This window comes from Mus pahari, chromosome 19 (genome assembly GCF_900095145.1).
Source record: "Mus pahari chromosome 19, PAHARI_EIJ_v1.1, whole genome shotgun sequence".
NCBI classification, from domain to species: Eukaryota; Metazoa; Chordata; class Mammalia; order Rodentia; family Muridae; genus Mus; species Mus pahari.
Genome location: NC_034608.1, coordinates 46,288,989 through 46,304,105, shown reverse-complemented (window position 1 = coordinate 46,304,105; position 15,117 = coordinate 46,288,989). Strand labels below are relative to the sequence as shown.

The 15,117-nt window shown below is 41.6% G+C and overlaps 1 protein-coding gene across 9 annotated transcripts in view; it reads left to right on the top strand.

The window, feature by feature from the left end:
* The window catches only part of Unc5d (unc-5 netrin receptor D), a 537,305-nt gene that overhangs the window by 459,623 nt on the left and 62,565 nt on the right, over window positions 1-15,117 (top strand). For 4 of the 9 annotated variants that reach the window (XM_021218893.2, XM_029532116.1, XM_029532114.1 and 1 more), the window contains 3 exons: window positions 3,271-3,456; window positions 7,730-8,107; window positions 11,934-12,018. In XM_021218893.2, coding sequence (XP_021074552.1) covers window positions 3,271-3,456; window positions 7,730-8,107; window positions 11,934-12,018 — 649 coding nt within the window. Of the gene's footprint in view, window positions 1-2,493; window positions 2,509-3,270; window positions 3,457-7,729; window positions 8,108-11,933; window positions 12,019-15,117 lie in introns of all 9 variants that reach the window. The other 5 variants (XM_021218890.2, XM_029532115.1, XM_021218894.2 and 2 more) reach the window with 3 other exon arrangements.

The following is a 15,117-nucleotide window of genomic DNA, read 5'->3' as shown; positions in this document are numbered from 1 at the left end:
TAGCTGTAACACATACATACATACATACATACATACATACATACATACATACGTACATACATACACCTACATCCTACCCCTTCTTCTAGGAAGCCAGCATAGAAAACTTGGAACTAAATCTTTGGTCCTTATCAGCTCAGTTCTGAACGCCAAAAGAGAATCTCTATTGGCTAGCCTGAAATCTATAGGGGAAGCCAATTTATACTCTTGGAAATATGAGTAGGCAATTGGTGGAGGGGAAGTCATACTACTTAGCACAAACAGGCAGAAAAGGAAGGGAAGACAGCAGTGAAGAGGAAGAAGGAACTACAAAAGTTCAACTTTCACAGAATTGAGTCTTATGTATTGATATTGGGGTAAACCTCTTGAGATAGGGTAAACGGTGTTGAGTAGTTGTATGTGATATTAAACCTGAGCCTGAAATACATACAACTATGCAAATCCTCTGGGTGGGACTGATTGTCTGGCTTTTAGACAATGACTGAAGAAGTGGACTATTTGAACGCCATGCAAACTCATGACAAAGTTGTCCCTAATAAGAATCAGTACATCCTATACTTGGAGACTCCCAGGTTATTCCTGTGAAATGCACGCCACTTTGTTCCCTTTCCAGTAGCTGCTAGCTTTCCTAGGGATCAGAGTAAACTTTATAAGGGCCACTGCTCACCTGCAAGTCTAGCTGCCTTGCGTCCCCACCCTAGCCAAAGTCCCTCTAGTCAAGAGCATTAAGAATTTGTTTTTCCTTTATATTGTGTTTACATGTGTGTCTTTGTGTTGGTTGGTTCATGTGAGTTCAGGGGCCTGTAGAAGTGGGTATCAGATGCCCCAGAGCTGGAGTTACAACCCTATATGAGCTGCCCTAATGTGAGTGCTGAAAACAAATGTTTGGGTCTTCTGCAGGGACATTTTTTAAGCACTGAGCCTTCTCTCGGCTACCTCTATTCATGTAAAAATATTGTTAGTTTAATATTTGGTTCTTATGACTTAAGTCAAATGCTTGTGCACATTTTCCTAGGAGAGGAAACACACATGATGAGCAATACCCAGCATTAATCCAAAGGGAAAGGCTCCAGAAAGATGATGATGGTGATGGGCACTCTGGTTACTTGTGTATAAAGGACCAAAAATGGGAATTCTGGGAAGGGAGGGCAGCTTTTTCCTCTCTCCCTGATTTGTCCCACTGTGCTAATGCCCAGGGATAAGTTTGGGCATTTTTGCCATGGTACTCCTACCTCTGCCCCCCCCTACCCTAACCCCCCACCTCTCTCCCCTCCCCTCCTCCCGCCTCCTGTCCTTGTTGTTTCTGTGCTTGGGACTCTAAAACTGTCCTTGCCTCTGCTTTCCAACCTCAGCAGTGGAAGCAGCTGCAGTCAGTGCATAGCCAGGCTGCTTCCCTGCACGTGCTCCTTTGCTAAGAAGGTGTGCATACCCCCAGAAGCACCGTTTCAAAGGTGGTATCATCGCTCTGCAATTCCCAAGAAAGGGGAGGAAAAAAAAAAAAAAGAAAAAGAAAGAAAGAGCTAGCTAACTGGTCTCAATCCAAGGTCAGCTCATGGTGGCTGGTGTCCTGGTGTGATGTGTCTGCTGTGCTCAGTGATGAGCTTTCTGTCCTGAGTATGATTCTTCCCTCCAAGGAAACACGGGGATGGGAGCATACGCAGGTTGGTGAACACCCTGCTTCTCCGGAAGACCGGCAGGAATGGAATATTCTGCAGTGGTGTTTCTTTGTGCTCACTGTCTGGGTGGTGAGAACAGAAGGTCTGCCAGCCCCCATTGGATTATCCCAGAATAGAACTAAGCTCTATATTATACCCCGTTACATGGCGCATCTTGATGATGCTCTGCTTATTAAAGGTGCCTATGGGACTTCTGACCTTTCAGCTCTGACTCCTTCTGATAGCTGTCTTCCTTGCCTGCTGTTTTTATGTGTTTACTGCACGGTAGCTGGTTTGGTTCCTGCTTGATCGCCTCATTCACTCTTTAATTTGGTAACACCTTATTTTATGGCCCAAGGCCTTCGCTGAAAAACAAATTCACTCTATACTTGTGTGGCTCACTTTACCCATTTGATAAATACAATTTTAGGGTGTAGGAAATGCATAGTGTTATGCAATTACAAGGCAAATATATGATGTGTTTCTCTTATCCCCTCAGCCAGACACTGGGTGTCAGAGTAACTATTTTGGACCCCTCACGTGTACTTACCATATAATCTGTTGGACAATTAAATATGTAGTTCGTTCTTGCCACCTTCTTTTTCCATACACTTTAAGATGACACCACTTTTAGGATGAGCTTGTTGCAGACCCCTGGGTTGAATTATAAGAGCCGTTATCAATCTGCTTCTGGGTTGAACCACACCAGATATGTATCTGGAAAAGGATGGGAATTCAGCTGCAGCCTATCCTGGGGTGGGTGGGGGGTGGGGAGACGTCCACATCCTAAAATTAAACTAACATTTTTTTATTTTTGCTTTGCCCATGCATTCAATAGGATGGAGTAGGAGAGGTATGGGAGAAACAGCATGTTCCCCAAGAGAACAGCCCCCCAACAATAAAGTGTTAGAGTCTAGCATTGCATTGGTATCAGGAAATATTGACCGTGGGATACAAGAGCTCCTGGCAACCAAGCTATTCATGTTTCACATAAACATTGCTCTCATGATGATTGCATATGCTCAACCAACATTATTTTACTGTGCTCTGACTCTGAATATTGGTATCAAACTTGACGTATTTGTAAACCCTGATCTTTTCTCTTCTAACTTGCAGATCATGTTAATGTCCTACCCTAGACAGCTCTGTGTATATGCATGTGCCCCAGGCCCCACATGAGCAGAGAACCCACCCTCTTCTTTGTCCCTTTATGTGTCTGTTTTCCCTTGAACAAAAAGTCAAATAAAAAACAAACAAACAAACAAAAAACGCTTTTTAGGTAACTCTGACTTCTTCAACTAAGTTAAGGAGCTATTTGTTCTTACTAGGAAAAAAAAAAGTTATGTTCTTTGCAAAATTGATCCTCTGCAAGCCTATTATATGATAAGCTACCTGACTGCAGTTATATTCGACTAGCCTTGTTCTGATTTCCATAAGAAAGTTTAGAAACATGACTATAGTGTAAATGAGAGTCTAATGTGTAGCTAGCTTTCTGTGTGGTTCTGTTTTCTGATCAGTCGCCTCCAGACTCTAACAGAACACCATGTTTTGTCCTGGGGTGGCTTTATGCCTTGAGCCCATGTTCGCCACTCAGGATTTCCCTTGTGTCTTTCAGGCATTGAGAATGCCAGCGACATTGCTTTGTACTCTGGCTTGGGTGCAGCCGTGGTAGCCGTTGCGGTCCTGGTCATTGGTGTCACCCTCTACAGACGGAGCCACAGTGACTACGGAGTGGATGTCATTGACTCTTCTGCATTGACAGGTGGCTTCCAGACCTTCAACTTCAAAACAGTTCGTCAAGGTCAGCGGCAAAGGTCCCCTAACACCTCATCCTTAGGACCACTGGCTGCACTCACACAGGTGTCCTCCACGTTCTTGACACTGTGCGGAGGTAGCTTCTGGTCCTGGGAGCCGCTACCAAATTGTTTCCATTCATTAACACACCAAATTTGATAAAATGATGTTCTTGGTCCTCAGCAACTCTGAGGATGTAAGGGTCTCAATTTATTATTGGCAACATTCAATGAAATAGTTCAGCATTTGATACAAAGCACTGAGTAACTCACTGCCTCTCAAATTATCCAACTTCATCTTTGAAGAAACCTAGTTTTAGTTTATGTGTTTAATTTTATTAACTAAAATACTGAGTACTAAAAGCTGAGGACACAGTCCCAGAACAAAACTACCCAAAACCTTTATTACACTGGTTTTTTTAATTTCTTTAATTTCAAATAAACAAAAAGGGTTTAGATGATATCTGAGGGATCAGGTATATATGGGGACAAAATGAAATAGCAGCCTAAATTACTTTCAGCTATTGCCAAGTCTGACCAATCTTTTGTTGTGGAGGAAGAAACATTTTTCATGTCAAGGCACAGAGATGCTCTTTTTCAGAACAGAGTCATTTAATCCTCTATTATGAACCAAACCTGTTCCTAAATACAAGGTGGGGATGAGACACATTTGATTTTAATATTCTGCAAAAAGAAACTGTCTCTCTTCAAAGGATGAAGTTTTGGACCATTACCCTCATTTTCCATAATGCCCCCTTTATTTCTATTCATTGTATAGATATCACCTATTCTAAAGGCTAGACTGCTTCTGCACCCAGCATTTATTGGGTAGACAGATTGCTACGGAGAAGCCCAAACCTGCTAAAACAAGCAACTGAGACATAACTTAGAGAGATAGGCTTCTCCCCTTGGCTTTTATTTTCGGGTACCTTGGTGTTGAGCCATTAGTGTTAAGCCACTATTGTGTACAAGTTCACCTGCTTTGAAGTCAGCTACATTAGAATATGAAACCGCTATGAAGCAAAAACAGTTATTCTGAGTCACTGTTTCACAACTATAAAATGGGAATGCTAACATCCTCCTCATGGTGTTCTTGTGAAAATGAATTTGCTGAGAATAACCTGGGGAAGCCCTTGGCATTTGGGGAGAGCTCGTTCTCTCAATATAGCTCTAGATGCTCACGTGTCCTCTAACCATGGGACAGCAGCACGCTCTGTGGAGCAGCAGGCAATGAATATGAGAGGGAGGTAGTTGCCTGGCCTGAATAAGTTTGGGCGACAGTGATTTACATAGATTGGCCAATGTCCTCATGGAGGAGTGATTCAGAACATCAGTATATTGTGAATCTCTAAAAAGAAATCATCTTATCAGATCGCCTGACCATTCTGTTTATTTTTGGCTAAGAATCTCATAAATCTCAGGATAGAAGACAAAAAAACTCTTTTGTTAACTGCTACCATCCCCATATCCATTGACAATGAATCTTGCTTTTATAGTCTGTGACTTTGACCTCCACTGTCTTCAAGGTGATATCTTGATGAACAACATGTCCAGTACCCCAAGAAGGGGAACAGCAAGAAGGTTAAGCAGAATTGTACCCTAGTTTTCTGTCTGTAATGAAATTGAAATTAAATATCCCCCTCCCCGCAAAGAGAAAGTTAAGGGAAAGATAGTTTATTTGGTTTACAATTGCAGAATGTAGCCCATCATTGCTGGGAAGTCAAGGTCAGAATTTGAAGCAGCTAGTCGAATGCATGCACAGTCTCTATCAGAGAAAATCAATGCTTATGTCTTTACTTGTTCTCAGCCCACATTCTCTACTTGTACATAGTTCAACACCCAACTTGCTTTAGAAAGCAGGTTCTTCCCATATCAGTTAATATAACCAAGACAATTCTCCACAGACGTGGTCGAAGGCCAATCTGATCTTGATAATCCCTTACGCCAGGGGATTCCATACTGAGCCAAGTTGACAGTTAAATTAAAACTAACCACAGGAAGCACCATGGGTGTGGTAGACTACTTGTTCCACATGGGTAAAGCCCTTGGGTTCAATAGATAAGAAGATAGAAGGGAGGGATGGGAGAAAGATAAAAAGTCAGGCATACAGAAAGAATACAATGCTTAGGTTTAAATGAGGAAAATGGGTTTTTAAAGGGAAGGGAGGGGTAACAAGACATCAGGGAAGGTGACTGGCCTTAATCAGGCAACACTTTCAACTGTAGACTTATGCGTTTGAATGTGTATATGTGTGTGCTTTCCCCATGTGTGTTTCTCTCTCCCTCTCCCTCTCCCTCTCTCTCTTCTTTTCTCTCTTCCCTCTCTCCCCTATTTTCTCTGTCTCTGTCTTTCACCCTGTCATCTCTGTTCTGCCTCTGTTTCTGTCTCTTTGTGTGTTTTTCCTTTGTGTTTTCTGTCTATCTGTCCCTCTGTCTCTTTCTCCCCCTGTCAGTCTCTGTCTCTCCTGTCTCTCTACCTTTGTCTCTCTGTTCCTGTCTGTCTCTTTCTCTATCTCTCTGTGTCTCTGTCTCTGTCTCTGTCTGTCTCTCTCTCTCTCTGTCTCTCTCTCTGTCTCTGTCTCTCTCTTTCTCTCTGTGTGTGTGTGTGTGTGTGTGTGTGTGTGTGTGTGTGTGTGTGTGTGTGTGTGTGTGTATGTATCTGGGTGTTTGGANTCTGTCTCTCTCTTTCTCTCTGTGTGTGTGTGTGTGTGTGTGTGTGTATGTGTGTGTGTGTGTGTGTGTGTGTGTGTGTGTATGTATCTGGGTGTTTGGATGTTTTCCATGTCTGTGCTAAGCATCAGAAATAATTTCCCCCCATAAGCTAGGCAAGTCTTTCAAAAGGAGCCAAAAATTAAGATATGAGTTTTTGAAGTCTCCATGGAAACTGCTATTTCAAACTGTTTTCAAATGTGCTGTGTTCTTCAGTCCTCCTTTTCTCCTGTGTTAGACCACAGACAGAAGCAAGGTCATCATCTATTGAACTCCATGTGGTCCTGTTAAAAAAGACTGCTTGATGGTGGCTGCATCTTAGCACAACAGCCCCAAGATGGAAAGGGGGCAACATCAAAGGGCCATTAGAGTTGCATTATCTTTTTTTGTTTATTTTCTCTGTGATTCTTGATTCTTAGCATATCCCAACAAGGGGTGAGAAAATCCACAGTGACAGATCCCCTCGTGGAACTGTTACAAATTGGGAAAATAGAGAAACAATAGAGAATAATACAATACAACCTAGAATTGAAGCATTTTCAAAAATATCATATTTAAAACTTTTTTTTTTTTTTTTGGTCAGGTCCCAAAGGGATATTGCTTAATATGATTTGGGTTTCTATTTGAGCTGTCATATTGATGAACTGGTATGGGTGGGAGGCTGGGGAGTAAGGGTTATTCTGTTATTTACTAATAAATGGGATTACTTTATCATGAGAAAAATATCACAGCCTTTTTAATATCTGCCTTGGGGAAAAAAAAAAAACAGGTGAGCCCAGCAGATGACTAGAGCACTGGTCCAGTTTCTGCTGTGTTTTGTGAAGACTGTTTTGTTCATTTTCTTTTCTTTTCTTTTCTTTTTTAAGCCAGAAAGGTATCCTTCAGTGATGCTCCCCACTTACAATCCAAGCCACTCTCTGCTGGAGCATTCTTTCCCTGGCAGAGTGACAGCTGTGATGTTCAAGGACACTGGCCCCTCAGACTTGCAGTGATTCATAAGTCCCCTGAAATATTTGCTCCAGAGCATGCTTGCTCCTCCGGCTCCAGGAGCTCCTTAGAATTCCACAAGGAATTTTCCACCTCCTCTGCGGGCTCTTTTCTGCAGCACCGAAAGTCACTACCCTGCGGCATCCTTTGCGATTTAAAAGGAACAGATGTTACTCCTCACTGGGTTGCAAAACATCTTTCTGTTTTCTGTCTGTTTTTTTTTTTTTTTTTTTTTTTTCCTTTTTTACCTTTTCTTTGCCAGTTAAAATAATCACACAAACACGACCTGAGGCAAGTGGCCCTAATCCAGTGTCAGACATGTTTGTCTTGAAAAAGGCGGCGTGTCAAGAGTTTTAGATGGGAGGGCAATGAGGGCATGATATTCAGAAAATGACCTGGAAGGTCAGAGGTCCCCATTCCCAGCCACTGGTGTGGTTCCTTCTAGGTTAGCAGGGGATGCTAATACCAATCACAACATCCAAAACCTATGCAGGATGTTCTCCCATTAATAGAGGCAACTGCAAAAAGAGTTATGGAGGTGTCTTTTAGTGTCTAAGTGACAGATCATTTCTTTTTTTCTTACCAGGAAATTCTCTACTACTGAATCCTGCCATGCAACCGGATCTGACTGTGAGCCGGACATACAGTGGGCCCATCTGTCTGCAGGATCCACTGGACAAGGAGCTCATGACAGAGTCCTCACTCTTCAATCCTTTATCTGACATCAAAGTCAAAGTCCAGAGCTCGTTTATGGTTTCCCTGGGAGTGTCTGAGAGAGCAGAGTACCATGGCAAAAATCACTCGGGGACTTTTCCCCATGGAAACAACCGTGGATTCAGTACAATACATCCCAGAAACAAAACGCCGTACATCCAAAATCTGTCATCACTGCCGACAAGGACAGAGCTGAGGACAACTGGTGTCTTTGGCCATTTAGGAGGGCGCTTAGTAATGCCAAATACAGGTGGGTGGTAAGTGTGTGTTTGCATATTTTCCTCACTTGTGTAAATACCTTCTTATATCCCAAATCAGATTCATTTGGGAGTGATCAGCAAAGGCCGGGGCTGCACTTTGTGTGCCCAGGAGCCCAGATGTGCAGCTGAAATAGGGCAGAGCCTTCCCTCTGCCTGCCAGCGGGACAGGACACCACGTTTGATGCTGCTGATCGCCATCTTTTAGCATGATACCCATCAGGTGGGGTAGAGAGGCTCCTGGGTTTGAGACCCTTTGGAATATGTTACCTAGGGCATGGTAAAGAGGAAAAAAACAGACTCCTTTTCCACAACTGACAAGTACCATATTTAGCCAAAGCACATGTTTGTTCTGACAAATAATTTAGTGCACGGACAGTCACATTTCTCGGGCCCTCAATAATTATTTTGATTATTTTAAAGTTACTATTACATTGGTTCTTGGCAAGCAATGAGGATGAATCATTGCATTGTTGCTCTTTAAAGTTCAAACATTAGTTTTAGAGCTATGCCACACACACACACACACACACACACACACACACACACACACCATTTCAAAGTATGTGTTTTCTTTCTTTGGGTTTTATTTTAAGAGAGGTGATTTCTCTGGATATGCATAGTGGATATTTCTGATCCCTGGAACAGGTTACTTTAAAAATGTCATCCCTAGCTGTTGCTTGATCTTCACGGTTGTTGCCTGAGGCCAGAGTAGAGGGAAATGAGATTGGTTTCTCCTCTTAGTCCTAAGCCATGGGAGGCAGGTGAATTCCATGGTGGATATCGAAAGCAGAGAGGGTCAGGAACATTAGATCTAGCCATGTGCTTAGACAGAAACTGAATATCAAGCCAGTGCTCAATGAGTGGAGATGACCAAGATTTTATCTCATAAAGTGAAATCTGTGACAGGATTGGTCTTAGACTATGACTGCAGCTACCTTACCTGTCTAGACTTGAAACTGAACTTTCTCTTCACTTGATAATTTTAACCTCATTCTATCCCAAATTAGTTGTGTCTTCTCACACCCAGTTTCAAAATATAACTTACTTCTGGAAAATAGCCTAAGTTGCAGCTCTAGAAATAATGATGTTCCCCAACCCCCCTTGCCAGTGTTTTAGGGCATGTTCTTGCCAGTTTAAGTGTCCCATATGAGTGACAGTGTATGATGACAGTCAAACTTGTGTCACTAGGACATGACTGACCAATAGGACACTTCTTTTAGAAAGAAGTAGCCAGCCATATTTATCACATGAATTTGTAAAAAATATAAAAATGGAACATGCATCCCTTGTTTTACACAAAGACTAGGATGTGAAATCAGAGTCACATGAAGCCAGTGAGTTACTATGCCTTTGTCACAGCTCCTCCCGCGTGTTCCCATCAACATGTCTACAGGGTTCATATGTGTCTGTGTTTACATATTGAACTAATGCCAAGAACAAACTATTCATTGCCCACATTTGCTTACTTTTCATCAATAAAAACATGGAAGTGAAAACCTGGGTGAATGAGAAATATTTCTTTCCCCTCGTATCTCTCTTGAGAGACATCCTTGTTGAAAACTAAAACTCTGATAGCTTGTCGGCGATCCCCACCCAGTTCCACCATGAACGGGATGTTTTCAAGTCCCCTGACGAGATCCACTGGACAAGATTGAAGCTGCACATTTCAAATGAGTCTTAGGAAAAGGCAATGTGGGGTATTAAAACAGACTCCTTGGTACTTGTAGGGCATAAATACAAACTATGCCCCGGGGAACTGAAGTGTCCAGAGAGCATGCCGCAGAAATGAGATTGCTCTAATGCCATCCATCCTGAATTGCCAGGCGCTGCACTCTGGAACTCATTTATTATGCAAAATATGAAAGTAGAAACTCTGACAGGTGGTTCTATTGTCGTATCCAATTTTAAAAAGCTGTCAGAGTAGCAGGTGGAGTTGGGGAGTTGCATTTTCTTTTAAATCAAAGATCAGTGGTGAATGACATGTTGCAAATGGAGAGTTCTTTAGGGGACCCGAGGCATGAACCCTTCTCACTATGTTTTTGGTTTTGAAAATCAGCAACTTGCCACCAACATGCTAATGTCCACTGTTCTTCTACCCTTGGCCCTGGGATTAACTCACTTCAGCCTCCATGTGCAATGTATGTTTGGGTAGGGAGTATACTTGAAGGCTAATAGAAATCATGTTTGAGGGAGAGTGAAAAAATGTACAGGCCACTTTAAAGAATTGGTTCAGGTTGAATCAGGAGTATCTTGAATAATGTTTCCATCTACACATAGGGAATTAAGCTTACCTGAAAGAAGTGGGAGAGTGTAGGCCCAACAAATAGCCCCAGGCAATGATGGCGTACACAAGGCAACATAACTCAGAACCTGGTTTTATATTAAGAATTTTGAATCCTTTGCACATCTTTTCCTATTTGCAGTATGTTTATTCTGGATCCGGCACTGTGCTAAGTGTCATTACTGCAACAGGGCACAGTTGCCTAATTATATACTGAGCTTCTACTGAGGAATCTTCATGTTTCTTTGTCTTCATGGCATAGAGATAATGTAGAAGCAACAGAAATAAGTGCCAAACTAAGACAAGGCTGAATGAAGGGTCAAGGCAACATATGAACCCTTAAATATCCCGTTAGCATCTTTGTTCAGTACTAGGAAAGGATACAGTTACAGTTATGGAAGAACAGGAAATGTAAGGGGCATCTGATTGGAGGTTCCCAAGCATGTCAGTTACAGTTATCATACTATGAAGGTGTAGAATGTAAATACTTCTCTTTACTGAAAAGCCGTGAACAGAATTTTAATGTGTCCTATTCTTAGTTCTAGTGAAAGATGTTGATGATTACTAACATGTTACTGAATAATGATGTAAATGTGAATCACAGATAACCTGGTTCACAATGAGTCTCACATTCCTTGACTCTGTAGCTGCTAACACACACACACACAGAGAAGAACAAGAAAGCTTGTCAACAGCAACCTGCAAGCTTCCTCTGCAATTATCTCTAACAAAGGGAAAACCAACCGGTAAAAGCTGCATTATTCAAAACATAGGAGGAAGCCTAGAGATTTTATTTTTTGTGACTCCCTTACTATTTTGCGAGCTCATTCCTTTTTATAAACAGAAGTCACGTTAAAGAGACTCCCAGCTTTTTCCAGATGTCTCTCTCTTTGTCCAAAGTAAACTGTTTTCTTCATAGCTGTAAATAGGAACTGGGGACATTTCAGATGCAGTGGTGTGGCTTCACAATGACAGAGACAGGAGTATGGTTAAGACACTGCCACTCCCTTAAGCTTTCCCAGCTGCTGTTTGCAAAGTATCATATCAATTGCAGAATGACCTAGAGTATTTCAAAATTGATTAGACACATTTTTTTTTTGTATTTTTTAAAAAAGGATGCAGTAATTCACCGAGCACCTTCCTTAACTTGTAAGACAGTTTCATCCCAGGGTCAAGGAAAGGGTTAGTGTACACATCAGCCCAGATATCTTTTCCAGAAATGAGAACAACATATATAACTATATTTTAAATTTTGGAGAAAGTTAATTTATGGGCTGATAACCTCTTAACTTTTCAGGTGTATTTGGTAGATCCTGGCCTTAGGATGCTGGCAAAATTTCAGATAAAACTGAGCATTGAATATGATCAATTTTGGTCTGATACAGGGCAAGTTCTCCCCCAGAGTTCTTCAAGGTTTGGTATTGATAAATTGGTAGGGGAAACTTCTTTGTGTTGGCATCTATAAGGTGCCCAAAAAGCATGTTTCAAAATAATTAGGATGTCTCTAAATGACCTCTTGGCTTTCTCTGTCTTAGGGGTGAGTCTACTCATACCACATGGTGCCATCCCCGAGGAGAATTCTTGGGAGATTTATATGTCAATCAACCAAGGTGAACCCAGGTAAGAGTCAGAGAAGACTAGCATATTAATAGTACCTTGAATGTCTACTGGGACTTGGGCAAAAACAAAAATCGGAATTTATTGTTCAGATGAGACAAGTTGGTAAGAGTCTGAGATGATGACTATTAAAAGGAGTACAGACCTGAGTTACATCTTAAGGTTATTGGAGTATAAGCAGGAGGCACCAAGTGGGAAACAGTGAACTGGGAGTCAGATGCATAAACTGAAACTGTGCTTAAACTGCCCAATAGTCTCCTCCTTCAAGACAGAATTAAATTACCTTTGCAGGTGCTGTTTAGTGCAGAGCCCAACATATATATATATATATATATATATATATATATATATATATATATATAGCCATCAAATAGTGCAATCACGACTCTGCAGGTTCAGCAGAAGACCTGTTCCATACAGGCTGGGAGTCAATTTTGTCGATGACTTGCTAAGGGTAAAATACATGGTCTTCAAGAGCTTTTGGGTCTGACAGATTTCAGCAGCCTTAAATTCAATTACACGAGCAAATACAAATCTTGTCACATACTCTTTTTAATGAAAGTAGTTGGTTATTTTCTCAGCGCAACTATAATATTTGTAGAAATGTTGCTTTCTTCCACACAAGATAAAGCTAGCTCCTCTTTAGAAAGCAATTTTTCTTATAGACTGGTTACATACTTCTGACATTTTTTAGTCATAACATCTTGGTTATTTTAAAATAGATTTTCTGGTTCTTTGTTTGTTTGTTATAAGGATGGAACACATGAAAAAAAAACATGGGGAAAGAAAGAAGCTCCCCCCCCAAAAAAAACAGATGGTTGAAACAGATTTTGATAGAGATCTATATAGAAGGATTTGTAGGTATATAGCAATTCTGACTAACCATTCTATGAGGCCTTAGAAGAATCCGAGACAATTTTCTGCTAGTTGGTTATAGGGAAGGCTCTCAGAGGATTTACATGTAGCTGTACTATGATGGGCACTTGAAGAGCATCCTCATTTGTGTAGAGATCAGCTCTATTCCTACCTCCCTATAATGGTGCTGATGTCTAAAATAACCCCTGCTGGCAGATTTTGGAAACAGACTCAGAGTTTAAGTTGGCGTTCATTTGTGGTACTGGGCATTGATTCCAGGAACCCAAGAAGGCTAGGTAATGCTGAACCAGTGAGCTGTATCCCTATACGAGGAACAGAGAGAGCTTTGAAGAGCCCCATCATACGTTACTTAGATGTAACATTGGAGTTCTTGGATGCTCTTTTATAGCCCCAGATTTTTTTCAAAGGATACTTATTTGAGATTGAGGTTCCTGTCTGTTACCTGTATGACTTTAAACTCAGAATCTTGCAAAAGTCAGGTATAGTCATCCCTAAGCATCCGCAGAGGATTGCATCCAGGACCCTACAAGGACACCAAAATCCCAAGATTTTCACATCCCTTATATAAAGGGACACAATATGTGCACTTAACCTATGCACATTCTACAACATGCTTTAAATCTCCCCTAGATTTACAATCTGATACTACAGTGTTCTGAGAGTTAAACTCTGTCTATGTTCAGTACAGTCAGACTATCTTTGATCTCAGATTGATTGTCTACAAATGGGAAGCAGAGGATATACAGTGGTTACTGAATAAGTTAGAACCAGCCAATCATGCCTGCATCATGGCCTCCTGCCAGCTCTGGCTTCCGCATCTTCTCTTGTCATTGTAATCGATCTCCTGAGCCTGTATTCGGCTTCTTCCACTCAAACCCATTCCCAGTGCCTTCTGCCTCATTATAGCAGAGCCTGCCTGGGGCTACTTCCCATTTTTCCAGGACACTTAATTTACAGCTTACCTCCATCCCCATCTCTTTCTGGAAGCTGCCCCTTCTTAACAGGTCAGAAGAAGAAATGTGCCAATAGGCATCAAGTCTATGAAGCCTTAAAATGTTCAAAAGGCATTGGAAAGGAAAGATTATATAGGGCACCCTACAATTTTAAGAGAGAACACTGCCTATTAACTTAAAGGCTAATAACCTTGAAAGGCATGTTGGCCTAATGAGGTCACCCCTTGGGCAACCTTCTCTTTTTAAATCCCATGTTGGTGGACTGAACTTGCCCATCCATATCTAGACTATGTGCTTCCTACTGCTGTCTAGGGAGGTGGATACAGACAGGAACTGTTTCTTCAAGGGTTGACATCTGTGAGCCATGCATTTCTTATCAATTAAACTGTGGATGGTAAGAAGCCCATGCTCTCTATGTTCCCTTTCAGTGTGTGGTAACCTGCTGATGGGGGTCCTGTGTCCCTTTAGAATGGTCACTCTAAGCTGCAGGCCGTTCTACTTGCTCTGTAATCCTTACTACCCTTTGAGTGACACTAAACTCTTTGCAAAATGCTGGAAATAGCAAATGCCTTTCTGCTCCCTTTTTGTTTGCTAAGCTGGGATAAATTTTTCTGTCTAAGCCAAGAAGCTGCTTTGGATCTGTGTTCTTTGGCTTTTAATCTTCCGACTAATCAGGAAAAGGCCATTGTACTGTCTTCCTTTGTCATACCACTTGAAAACCCATTTTCATTTTACGCCATCCATCTGTCAGCATAAACTTGCCTCTAAATCCAGCACGCAGTGAGAATGGGCTGCCCTGGTTCATTTCCTCCCATCTCTTTTGTTTTGGGGGTGTGAGAATTGGATTTGTTGATTCTTCTTCTCTAGCAAGAATACAGCAGGATCTTAAAAATGGCTTTATCCTATATTTAGATTCCTGTCTACCATGCATTCCACCTTAGCATGCATTTCTACTATTCCTCCTTGAGCGCCATCTCCAGTGTAGCAGGGGACTGGTTGAGAATTCTGATTTGATTAATCTAAGCTTTCTGCCTGATTTCTATAGCAGTATAGTGGGATCTAAAGATAAAAAAAAAAAAATAGCTCTTCTATTCAAGGAATCTCATACAGTTCTACATTGATGGTTTGATAAGTGTGTGTGTTTGTGTGTGTGTGTGTGTGTGTGTGTGTGTGTGTGTGTGTGTGAGAGAGAGAGAGAGAGAGAGAGAGAGAGAGAGAGAGAATGTGGTGCTGTGGTATGTGTGTTGGTACATATATGGGTGTTTCATGTGCA